This window comes from Alosa pseudoharengus, unplaced genomic scaffold, assembly GCF_046254945.1.
Source record: "Alosa pseudoharengus isolate Yale_2024_CS ecotype anadromous, Long Island Sound unplaced genomic scaffold, YU_APseudo_1.1 YU_APseudo_1.1_scf_12, whole genome shotgun sequence".
In the NCBI taxonomy this organism is placed as follows: Eukaryota; Metazoa; Chordata; class Actinopteri; order Clupeiformes; family Clupeidae; genus Alosa; species Alosa pseudoharengus.
Window position 1 is genome coordinate 2,594,540 of NW_027468587.1, and position 13,001 is coordinate 2,607,540.

The window sequence follows — 13,001 nt, forward strand, 5'->3', positions numbered from 1 at the left end:
AGCAGGTGCACCTTGAGCAGGCAGACACTGTTACCGTGACAACACTGCTGTTACCGTGACAACATTTATAAACAGAAGGTGCACCTTGAGCAGGCAGACACTGTTAACGTGACAACACTGCTGTTACCGTGACAACATTTATAATCCGGCAACTGCACTGTAAGCGTGCCCTGTCAGCATTGACAGTTCAATTCCATATGATGCAATTGTGCGTGTGTTTGTGAGAGTGTGCTCAGAATGCAAGTCAAAATGTGGCAGTGGAAGCTCATTGGTATCTCTCCGGCTGGTGTATCTCTCCACAAAGTTACAAAAGAATTTCACTTTCAACACTTTTAGCAGCCACTGTAACAAGCAGGGCATTACTACAGTGCTACACCAAAAGCTGCCAAGCTAAGTGCAAGGATGATGTAGGAGGCCAGCCAAGGGGATAAGGCACTAGTAGCACCCGTCCCTGGAGGTGTTGCAGCTTGGCTTGGCTTGCTGCGCTCTGAGGTGACATTCTTTATGCTGATTGGCTCACAGTCGCCCGCCACTCCTTTGATCCCTCCCATTTCCTTGCTCATGTAGCGGCCGACGACCGACGCCTTGTGCGTCGTCCCGTTGAGGTACCGCTTGATGACCTCAGCCCAGAAGGGCATGGCGACCTCCGTCTTATTGCCCACCATCTTGACCCGACAGCAGTAGCCAGGTTTGATGGCAGCGGTGTGGTCCAATGTGAGAGACACGTTCTCACGGTACTTGTAACCGCTCCATACGGAAACATCCGCTCCCATCCTGAAGCGGTTTTCCCTCAACTGGATGATTTCCGGAATTTTGACCGAGAAGTTAGTTGTCAACATGTGCTGCATACTGAGACTTGGTTCCCAAATGTTGAGTTTCTCGTGCTTCGTCTGCATGTAAACCTCCTTAACTATCTCCTTGCTGTTGTTGTTGGGCATGCAAATGGACTCCATCAACTCCTCAGAAGGATGAGTGGTGACATCAATCTTTTTGGTGTCGTAGGACATTTTGAAAACAAGCAGATGGTACGGATCACGATTGACGGTCAACACTTCATATTCCCGATACCAGTACTCCTGTCCTTCCCAGGGGAGAAAAAATACTTTCATCGCAGAGTGAACATTTCCCAGGCCATATTCGTTCCTCCCAACAAAGTTATGATTGCAGATTTTAATGCTGTATTCTGGAACGCTTCCATTTTGGCCCGATTTCCACTCCAGCAACTCATAGTTCTTCCTGTTTTGCAAAAACTGAAAATTATTAGTCAGAAGCTGCTGGCCTTGCAGGGAATAGTAGCAGTAGAAGCCTCTTTCCTCCGCCATGAAGCCCACAGCACAGACGCCCCAGGGTCTGCAGACAAACTCCTCTCGAGAAGTGTAGTTGTTGTAGATGCTGAATGCGTTGAGGGGGACTGCATTATTTCTGTCTTTTATTTCTGGTGAGATCCATCGCAAGTTGGTTGTCTCACCTAGAGTAGAGAGGTCCACAGTTTCAGCCACTGGATGTATAGGCACTCTCAGACTGGGTTTGACTTCCATCAGTTTGGGATCCAAGGCACCGCCTGGAGAAGGTTGACAGGGATGACAAAATCATTTACTCAGTGACGGTAACTGACAATAATTTGGCAAATGTATTGTTGGTGTGGCCTTACAAACAATCTATCAATCAAAGCTTGCTGACATCTTGTAACGTGTTATAGCCGCCTCCTATTTAAGCATGCACACACACACACATATCACAAAAAATATATATTCTTATAATGGAATTACTATATCATCATATTTGGTAAATAGTTATTATTATAGTAATTGATCATCTACTAACTGCACAACAATAAGCCTTATTTCACTTTATTCTGACTTCTTCGTTCTCGTCATTCTAACAAACCCTCCCATGGAACATGTCCTGTTACTGTGGGACAGAAGGCTTTTACAGTATCAGTTCTAATAGTTATGGAGCAAAACAAAGTTGACATATCAGAAAGAAGAATGGGAATGTGTAATGGATGTAAGAATGGGAATGTGTAATGGATGTGTCTGTTTATTTGCCATGACATACGCCAAGTCTTTCACCCACAGCAGCACAGTGCATGTCCAGGATCTAAAATTAGCCCCTGGCCACTGGAGCATTCTGTGAGAGTTTTCCATTTGAATTTTTTAAACACTCCTCTAGAACATGCTATGTGTCCAGACAGACTGAGGCTACAAAGTATCTTTAAAATGCATAAAGAAGCTCTGGGATGAAGCTATAGGCTACATAAACTACACTGACAAGAACAGGACATTGGTCATGACAGGTCTATTTTATTATATGTAGTCAAAAATGCTTTACTTGAGCATTTATAGATATTGCTCAATGAAATATTAGTAGCTAGCAAGTGGATGCTAGGACTAATGTAGCTATGAGCTAGGAACATGCCACGCTGCAGGCATCTAAAACCAACCAAAGCCATGTCATTATGGTTTGTGAGAGAAACTCAGGAACTCATTATCATAAACAGCCACATATCATAAACAGCCAATCATTATTTGAGTCATTGGGAAGAATATCAATATACACATCTGAGTATAATAATCTCCATTATTTATCTGCTTGTTGAGATTACATTTACATAGTTACATCATGGCTTATTATTATCATCAAGTATATATGCATAGTGCAGCCTCTCTCCTACTTCACGTATTCTAACTATCCAGGCAGCACTCTTAAAGTTTCAAAGTAGACACATTGAGTGAAGCCTGCTCCTATCCTCACTTACTTTATCATTATCATCATCAGTAGGCTACTTGATGATTTACGACCTCGACAGCTTAACCCAAGAATACTTAAGTGTCTTCCATTTCAATGTTTAGTCGTAACTTACGATCAAGTTCCTTTTCAGTGATGGCATTCTCCTGTGAATTTGCATGGTGTGCCCAGTGCAGCAGAAGACACAGTATCATAACGTCCACCAGCTCCATCTAAAACAGATGTTTATGGTTAAACACAGGCTGACTTGCCCAGCCTCGGCAGACACGGTGGCAACTAAACGCTGCCACACGGCACAACAGCACTCTCGCTCTACCAGCAGCACCAGTGAGTAATGAGAAAATGACATAAACGTAGCGAGCAGTACAACAAACATTCTCATTATCATTACAGTAAACATGCTTTTCCTACCGTACTACCAAATCATTCGAGGTGAATGCTGATTGTAGCCTCTGCATCAAGGAGCTTGAGCAGGAAATTCCCAACCCTTCTGAGGTTGAATAGCACAGGAAGGATATCAAGCCATGATTACACAAGTTTTCCAGGTTGAGAGCCAACAGTAGACAATATCATGGCAAAGCTCCCCTCAGAGCGGAGGATGGAGTCACTTCAGGCCCACACATTGGGTGGCAGCCTCTCCAGACAGGCCCTCTTAGGAGTTTGAGCAAATGCATAAACATTCACTCAGTGGTGAGGTCTCACAATAACAGCGTCCTCACAATGGCTGTTCACAGGAAAGGCCATTGCAAGTCGTTTTTTTCCAACAAACTCATTCCATTGAGCTCTAAAGCTGTGATGCCATGAAAAACAAAAACAAGATTCTAAACTTTAAAGTGTTACACACTTAAATAAACAGAAATAAACTCCTTATAAGGGGAAAAAACGGAAACACAAAAACACACAACCTTTAGAGTCACTTGCCGGGGATTCCAGTTATGGAATAAGCTGGAAAATGATGTAAAGAAGATAAATCGTTCTATCTCTCCAAGAAAAAAGTAAAAAAGCAATTTCTGTCTAATTATGTCTAATGTCCAATGTCCACTGGACAATCATGCTATACTAACTTAAGGCCACCTGGTCTGATTTCTGTCGATCGTAATTTCTAGTGTTTCCCTACTGTGGTTTGGGGGGTGGAGGGGTACAATTAATTACATTACAATAATTATTGTTGGCTACTATTTGACAAAATCGAAATACTACAAAGACAAGTCCTTGATGGTTGCGAAGCAAAGATTCATATAACTACTGTGATGTTCAGTATGTTCATAAAAGAAGTCAGTGGAGGAGTGTAGACATATGGTAGACATATATATCACAAAAGCAGAAATGTAGCAGTCGATACGAGTGAAATTCCACAACTCAATACAGTTCAGTTCAGTTTAACTTTATTGTCCCAAAGGGAAACTTGTCTCGCAGTCAGGTACACATAAATAGCACAAGATACACAAAGACACAAGATGGGGTAAAAGACACAGGTTAATATAAGTTAAGAAGGTTAAGAAAGAAAATAAGAAAGAAAGAAACTGTCTTATCAATCTACGTTTCTGACAGATGCTCATCAGAATCGTTTCTGTGCAATGAAGCAAAATTGTGCAAATTTAGCAGGCGTATTGCACTAGGAATAAAAGAGTTTTTTGTCCTATTGGACTTATAAACTTGAACTTGGATACCCAAATCGATACCACGGTAAAATAAATAAAAACTATAAATCCAATGTACTTCAACATAGACTACACTTCTTTATTTAAAAAAGTGTCATAGCATTCAGGTAAACAATTAAAAAGAAGCAACTCTTAGCATTTCCAAAAATGAATAATGCATGCTTTCAAGTATTGAAACAGTATTGTGCATCACAGACGCCTTTTTATTAAGGCACAGTATTTTAATTGCATAACAGTTACCCTGCCAAAACATGAAAAAAGACTTGGAAATAATGGGTCTCTAGGATAATTAACAGGTAGACTAAAGCTCAGTGACTAAGAAAACAGAGGCACATGTAGATTAAAGCTGCAGTTGGCAAGTCTGACAGATTGAGGGGACTTAGCCAACATTTTGAATGTTTACAACTCTCATGCCCTTTCCCCACTACCACCGAGCCAGTGTTGTAGTACTCAAGTCCGAGACTCGGACTCGAGTCCGAGTCATTAGCTAAATTTAGAGACTTGTGACTTGACTTGGATTTGAACACTGAATGACTCGAACTTCGACTCGGACTCGTGCATTCGCACTCGCGATGACTCGTCGAGGACTTTTTTGTAATATATCATAAGACTATAATTGTGTATGTCATTAGGATATAATTAATTTGCTATATGATTTTAATATCTAAATTATTTGTAATGCTAATTTTAGTGCAAGAGAATGTTAGGCTACTGCTTCGTGTCATACATCACAAGTCACGTCATGTTCACATGCAAAGCAAACTAACGTTAACTTGAACACCGAAATGCCTGGAGACATGGCCGCCGCCATTTCAATGTAGTAGCCTATTGCCAGGCAATATTAGTTCTCATACATGACATGACATTACCTAAGAGCACCCTCTCATCGAATTTGTGCTCGTCAGTGCGCACTAGACTGCACCAGACTGTGATTGACAAATAACAGGCTCTAGGTGGAGGTAGAAGTGCGGGTTTTTTTCTAAAACCGGCTGATTTACATTGTTCTGTCGGAGCAGTGTCAGTTTCAGTGAATATGATCAAAAAAATCTTGCCAACTGCAGCTTTAATGTAGCAGGGGTAATTACGCTTCCCTGAATTTCCCCATCTTCCCACATGTTCTGTGCAGTTTGCAGTGGTGTTTGGCTTGGGTGTGACAGGAGTTGGTTCCCACACTGGGGAGCCCTGGAACTAGCTCCAGTTATGTATGAACAGTGAAGGTAACGAACTCTTAAAAATGTGAAAAACGTGAACTTGAAGTGAAAATTGAACAATATGAACTATGAAAATTGAACAACTTGAAGCTACATCTATCACGTGTGAACATGCTTAACAAAATATGGTAACAAAACATGGTAACTAAACGTGCATACGAATATAATCAGTGGGAGCCCAACAAGAAGGTTCCTTTTGGGGGTGATGGAAGACAGTGACATCCTCAGTGTGTTTGAAATGTCCAGTCGATTGTGCAATTTGGTCTTAGTTGCAGTCATTGCCGAAAACCTGGCCTCGCATAGATACGTGGAAATGGTAGCAACGTTTCCAGCGCTTTTACGGCTATCTCGGGATATTCTGCTTTGGTTTTCATCCAAAAACCCGCCAGAGAGGTTTCCTCATAGCCTACACACTCTTAAGAACACCGTCATTTGCAATTTCGATCAACTGCTTTTCCACGGTGACCCATTCACCCTCTCTAACAACTGTGCCTCAATATCCTCTGACATATCATCAATTACACAGTAAATTTAATAGTGTTAAATTGACTCCTATAGAGTTGATTTTAACACTGTTAAAGATAACATATGGTCCCATTCCCGATAGTGTCAAGTTTACTCTAACACCAGTGTTAATTCACCAGTGTATATTTAACAACAATAGGTGTAAAAAAATAACACTTATTGAGTCACACTTTTCAACAATAGGTGTAAAAAATAACACTTATTGAGTCACACTTTTCACTGGCAAGTGTCAAATTATAATAAAACACGTGTTCAATATTTCAGTTTCAGTTTTTATTGGAGGTTTACATGACTACTAAATGAAGACACAATTCAGCACAGTATATTTGAAATCATCCTGTGTGCCATATGTCATCTGCAAGTCGAATGTTTTATGGTACACAAGTTCATTTACTCTGATAATTTTCCATTCCTTAACCTCTTTGAAACTGACTTGAAATGAATGAAAATGTTCATCAAAACAACATGTCTGTAACACAACACAGATTAAAAGAACCATTTAATCTTGTACAAAAATGTCTCTAATTTCACAAAACGTAGGAAGATCATTGTCAACACCACTGCAAATAATCAACTTTGCTAGAGTCTTAGTTACATTTTTACAAATGTTCAGTTGTTTTTTGAATCCACATATTACAGACCACCTAGCTTATAGATTAGTAGTACTCAACAGCTAATTTAGTGGAGCAATCTTGCTCTGAGTTCAGCGACCCGAGGAGTCTCTCTAACCTTCCCTATGTCTATTTCAAAAATTGTGGTCTGAATGAAAGTGTAAATTTTGTACAGTGCGTTGTTGTAGGATGTGCCAAATACAAAGTGAGCTTTGAAAAGTTCATCAAATGCTCCAACAGCACTCACAGCCTGACACGCCATGGCTTGCTTGTCCAGTATGATGTAGTAGGCATGGATGCGACTTTTCTTGGTACCGATGGCAAGAAGATATGGCTGTCTTCTCTCTTCGATAGAATCAAGGTGGTGTTGTATGCTGGTTCCTGTCTGTCGATGACACAGAAACAAAAGACATTTGTTCAATTTCAGGTCAATCTGGATGTTTTAATTGATTGATGAGCAGCCTGAAAAGCATAGCGCTGCTCATTACTGAGCCTCACAATCTCAAATAAATAATCATAAAACATAAAAATCCAATGTAACACTATTTTACATGGTTCAATACATAATTGATTTAGTACAGTCGAACAGTCTGTAATATAAAATTTATTTACATAGTTCTCATCCTAAATAATCTATGTACAATATGGGATCAGACCATGTAAAATAGTATATTAAGCTTCCGAGAGAGAGAGAGAGAGAGAGAGTGAGATAGATAGATAGATAGATGTGCTGAGGTGCTCTATGATAGTGATGGTGGTGCAATAAATATTAAATATGGCTGATTGTAGGCCTGGTAGAAGAGACCTATAGCTTTGAAAAAACCAACATATTAGCATTATAATGAATTATGTCTGTAGTGCAGGCTGGATTTCTAATGCAATAGTTTTACTGCTGGATGTAACATTGATTCACTGTTGGGCTAACCTTCTGAAACACCACAAGAAGCTTCTCCGCTCGAGCCGCCGAAATTTTGCCAGGTCGTTGCGTCCCTGTGCTGAAGGTGGAAATAGATACAGGAGGAGGAGGATTGCAGACATGTCACTGTCCCATCCTAAAACACAAACAGACACAAACAAAACAATATGACCAATAGGCTGGTTGAACCAAAGAATGTTGGTGCAGTTTAGACTAAACAATACATGTATAAATCCTTACCACTATCTTCATGATCACTATTGGCAAGGTCAGATGATTCAGCAACATCAATGAGTTCTTGGAGCTCAGCTGTGCGGTGTAGTCCCTTGCTTTGGGCGATGATTTTGTCTTTGAAGGCGGTGGGCCATCTCTCCTTAAATTTGTTGCTTGTTGCAGCTCCAAACAGCTCCACAAAGTCCTGTTCAATCTTGGATGGAAAAAGAGAGTTGTTTTTGAGACAATAAAACTCAATTCAATCAATGCAAACTTGATTCTCAAAATATGTCCACTGTATTTTAAAGTTTGGCCACTGTGAAATGTCAACGTTACCCAAATTAAACCATAGATGCATGTATCCACCTGAAAATAATTACTTACTAGGCCTTTCACATCTTTGAAACGTGAGAATTCTGCCAGGACATCGCCACATCTGTCTGGATCTTCAATCATATTCCTTCGATACCGAAAGGTACTCTTCATTTTCTGCTTGACTATTTCTTCATCGGCACTATGCTTCATCAGGGAGATTGCATTGATGCAGTCTTCATCAGAGTGTTGTGAAGTGCCTGCAACTTGTCTTTGTGCTGTTGGACCTCCATCAAATGTCTGGACTTTTCCTGATTTCCTGTCCGAGCTGTTTCTCTGGACTGTCTTTATTCGCCAACTGAGGTAACCATGGCCACTCTGGGAATCATAGTAATGTTCCTATCGGTGAAACAAAAGTTTAAAAGGCTGTTCATAGCTGCAAATAGGTGAAGGGTCAACAAGTGAGTATCATGTATGGACGAGTGTGTGTGTGTGTTGGGGGTGTACAAATGTCAAACAACTTACATAGCCATGTTTGGTTTGGGGATCCCTCAGGTATGGAAAGAGCTCAATAATTCCCCTCGCATACATTTCTCGTATATTGCGTGATGGCATTTTTCTGAGGAAACAAACATTTTGTTTAATTAATTACATACATGCATAGCATAATAGGAGATGTGTTCATCACTCATGACACTCACCCATGCTTCTCCACCATCTCAGCTACTAGAATGTTCACCATTTTCCGCCGTGTGGCGTCTGACAACGTTTTTGTTCTGTCATACTCCCTAATGACATTATCACCACCAGGTTTCTTGCGAAGAATTTCGGCAACCAACTAGGAAAACAACAATGAGATAGAGAGCTCTTATTTTAGCCTGCGGCAGTCATTGCACATGACTACCACACACATGCAAATTTGTTTAGCTTCAACGTCTTTTCAGCAAAACTCAAGACAGCAGGATGGAGGACTTGCTAATAAATGCTTATTTGTGAGCACATGACAGGCAAATTGAACTTTGCAGGGGGCAAGCAGGGTTGTGGATTTCCAGCTGGCAACAGGGCATGAATTATCTTTCATTTGGGAACTTACTCTAGGTATTTTGTTGTACTGAGAAAAATGTCTCAATTAGCTAGGACAAGGTTGAATAATTTGGAGCTAATATGCCACAAAAAGGATACTTACAGCATGGGCATCAGACCTATTTAGTCTGGACCGTTTCCGCTGGGGACTTTCATCGCTCAGAATGACAGTGGAGTCCGTATCAGAGTCATCTCGACTTGCATCTAGTGTCGGCTGGCCAACAGCTGGTCCCTCAGAAACAAAACCTGCATAGCAATATTTTACGTTAAGCTTGACAACCATTTTTATAACAGGTAAAAAAGGTCTCCTAAAAATCCAACCCAAGGACATACAGGTTGCATCATCTGTTCTACACCCATGTCCTATTTAGATAATTGACATTCTTAATACAGAGTATAATTCTGTTTCCCCACATTGAGTTGTCAACATGGAAAAATAATTCAATAGCTATCAGCCTGTTAAAAACAAACAAACATGACATTGATTAGACAACACAAACCTTCAGAGACAACATCAATGGATAGCTCATAAACACCAGTATTTGCACCTATCACTTCTCCAAACACCTCCTCGTCAACCTCAGTGTTGGAGTCATCAAAGAGCTTCGCATCAGGCAATTGGCTGAGGGAGATGCCAAACTTCTGGAATGCTGGGAATACAAACATAATGAGCACATTTTCTCAGCATTAGTTATCATAGAGTTAACACCCCTATACCAAGGGTCATGTAGAACAAGATCCACATTAGACTATTTTATGAAAAAGAAGACAGGATAAAGTGCATACTGCATACTCAGAAAATGGGTACACTTAATTATCACTGTAGTTTTAAATTCGTGTGGGATCTAAACTGCTTTCTGCCCCTGTGACCCGCGCATCGTATAGTGCCGTCGCCGAGAAACCCATGTATAGGTATTACTGAAGCTATTTAATGGTTACAATATTATTAATAAAAATATTTGAATATGAATAAAAAACGAACTTCAAATATGATTTTAGGGGGAAAGTCACTCATACACTGGTCATACATTAAAAAATACCAAATATCAGTTCATTTAAGATGACTTACAAAATCATTTAAATTAAAGTTGGACTTACCACACTCAAGCAGTTCACTGAACTTGGCTTCAGAAATGCTTATGAATTTCTGGTTGCCTCTGAACTTGACTTTGACCAACATTGTCCGTTTGCCTGGAAGGTGGGATTACAGACAAAACAAACTAAAGAAAAACGACCTAACCTGATTTCCAGTACAGGACTAGATAAACATAATTCCATGCATAACCTTCTCTAGACTTTGAAAGGCATTTGCCTGAACAGAGAATCTAGCCTGCTGAGCACATGGTGGCTAGCTGCTAAAGTTAGTTACCTCCGTTTTGAATAACCTCAACAGAAATAACGTTACAGTCAACCATCTTTCTTCCTGAAGAATTACAGTCACCATTGTGGCCAAAATAACTAAGCACAGGGAAATTTGTTTCACATTTCCACAATGGGTCACTAAATAAGCATGACACTTGCAAACAATAATAGCTGTGCTCAAGAAAACGTAGGCTTGGATTAGTTTTAGTGGTGTTAACTATGATATCTGCTAACGTTAACTGCCAGCCAGATCTGATCAACTTCACAAGTTCAAAAGAAGACTGCATAACTAACGTTAACATTAACGACAACGGAGCCACAATTCAATTATCTAACATAAAGTGATTAAAATACCAAGCAGTCATTCATTAGTTTCACATTTCGTGGCACTTTCTAATCAGTAAATGATCATACAGTAACAGTTAGTTGCTATCTGAACTTTCCTTACCAGGCTAGCGTTATCGATTAGCTAACGTAACACTAGCTAGCTAACGTTGTCACTGCAAATTTGATGTGTCATGCAGTTTAGACCTCTCACGCTAAATCACAGAGTACTATTATATTTCCATGAGGCTAAATAAACAACAGATGGGAAACAACAACATCATTTAAAATTATTTCAGATACCCACCTTTCTGTTCGTGTCTCTTCAAAATGGCGCTGAATTCAAATGCAGATTCTGAGATCTGGCTGTGCCGTTTCAAAAAAGGGGGTGGAGCATTCTTTTACACCAATGTTTTTAGCTCTGGGCTTCAGCTAGGCTTCAGTGCAAATTTAACTTTATCTGTAGAGGAATCTACTCTACCTGTAGAGGAATATACTCTAATAGTGCAAGTTGAAGTTTACACCGTGATTTTAACACTGCGGATTTTACTGTGTAGGCTTATTCGATCTACGTAATAATCAGGTAATAACGTTCGCAGCGGCCATTTTGTTGATATAGAAAATGCATAGGTGGTTCTATTTAATGCAGCTGTCAATTGACAAGCGCGACAGCGCCGGTATGATCGCTGTAGGCTATTTATTTATTTATTTGTACAAAATTTAACGTGATGGTAGGCCTATGTTGCAATAGGCCTAGGCTACAGGGCAGGCCGTTCTAACAACAGCAATACAGGCCGTTCTAAAAACAGCAAATAGCCCTAGAGTCACCCACTGTCAGAAACATACCTGTCAACTTTTTTCCAGCTGTCTTCCTGTTTTAATATTTCTCCGTAAAATATCCCATATTTTATTACTTTCGTAACATTAGCCCCATCGGACTTGGCCGTCTCTGTACTGTTGTCCTGTACCCCCTGCCCTTCCAACGAAAATATGTTTTTAAAGCATCGTTTTGCTTGCCTGAAGGCGACCTACACAGAACAGTGTGGGAGAGAGCACGATTTGACGCCAATCTCATTAGACCTGGCTTAGCTTCACACCTCGTTTAATTAGTGCAGCAGTTTTGTAGTAGGCCTACGAATTCTTGCTCTCAGCAGAGGGATAGCAACAGAAAGACGAATGTTGAAATTTAACCCGGAAAATCTCCCTTATTTTCGTTGCTCAATGTTGACATGGTCAGAAAACGAGAAAAGAATGAGACTGAGAAGTAGTCAGCGCAGGAGAGACTTGTGGCTACATAGGATAAATAGCCTAGGCCAGTGTTTCCCAAAGTCTGGGTCGCGACCCACGGGTGGGTCGCAGGAGATTTTATTTGGGTCGCCAGCACAATTTATGTTGTGTTATAGGCCTAACTGATACCATTTGTCATTTGATACCAGGGAAGCTAACAGTTTTCTATTAGGATGTAGATTGTTAACTACCACAGTCACGGTTTTGTCATAAAAGCTCATGAAACTGGCGCATGAAACTGGGGGACGAACGCATCGCAGAGGGGGTGCCTGCCCAGCGGGCACCGTGTCAATTTGATGTCAAGAATTAGTCAAGGTTTTGACCACCATGTTGAGCATCTATAATTTCATACTATTGTAGTCGGGTGAACTTTTCACAGCTGCCAGGCGGATTGTGTGCATCTAGGGGTGGGACTGACAATGAGCAACAAATGTCTTCCTGTTTAAAACACGGTCTTCCGGCGTCATTTGTTTGTAACGTGTTGCCGGCGTCGGAAGGCTGGAATTGCTAGCGGTACATCGGTCGTTGAGCGGTATGTAAAGGCTTTTGTTATGCTGCATGTGGTTATCAACTACGAAGGTACCATGTTGCCCTCGGCTAGTGTTCTTAAGTCATGCGTGCTTGTTGTTTTTAGTGAATCGCTTCAGACAAACTCTGGGTGGCAGCCAGTAGCGTTAGCATTCATCGCCAGCTGTGCAAGTGTAACTTGCGTTGTGTTTTACTGGTGTATCACTCGGAAACGATGATG

The 13,001-nt window shown here is 40.7% G+C and overlaps 2 protein-coding genes across 3 annotated transcripts in view; both read right to left on the minus strand.

The window, feature by feature from the left end:
* Positions 1–3,292, minus strand: part of LOC143118681 (natterin-4-like) — a 3,760-nt gene extending 468 nt beyond the window's left edge. Inside the window, exons 1-3 of the mRNA XM_076279734.1 lie at positions 3,160–3,292; positions 2,864–2,960; positions 1–1,561 (exon numbers count right to left, since the gene is read on the minus strand). The exon at positions 1–1,561 is cut by the window's left edge and continues 468 nt beyond it. Coding sequence (XP_076135849.1) covers positions 363–1,561; positions 2,864–2,960 — 1,296 coding nt within the window. The 5' untranslated portion in view covers positions 3,160–3,292 and the 3' untranslated portion in view covers positions 1–362. The remainder of the gene's footprint in view (positions 1,562–2,863; positions 2,961–3,159) is intronic.
* An 824-nt stretch (positions 3,293–4,116) lies between these two features.
* LOC143118682 (uncharacterized) lies at positions 4,117–11,054 on the minus strand. Of its 2 annotated transcripts, none has more exons than XM_076279736.1 (9): positions 10,379–11,054; positions 9,829–9,930; positions 9,384–9,526; positions 8,899–9,035; positions 8,723–8,816; positions 8,270–8,596; positions 7,913–8,099; positions 7,682–7,808; positions 4,117–7,141 (listed from the first exon to the last, which is right to left on the minus strand). In XM_076279736.1, exons 1-9 carry the CDS (start codon positions 10,458–10,460, stop codon positions 7,000–7,002), a joined length of 1,341 nt encoding a protein of 446 aa, XP_076135851.1. In that variant the 5' UTR covers positions 10,461–11,054; the 3' UTR covers positions 4,117–6,999. The 2 variants fall into 2 exon arrangements, with proteins under 2 accessions (XP_076135851.1, XP_076135850.1); XM_076279735.1 differs by having other exon boundaries at positions 9,781–9,930.
* Between the last annotated feature and the right edge of the window lie 1,947 nt (positions 11,055–13,001).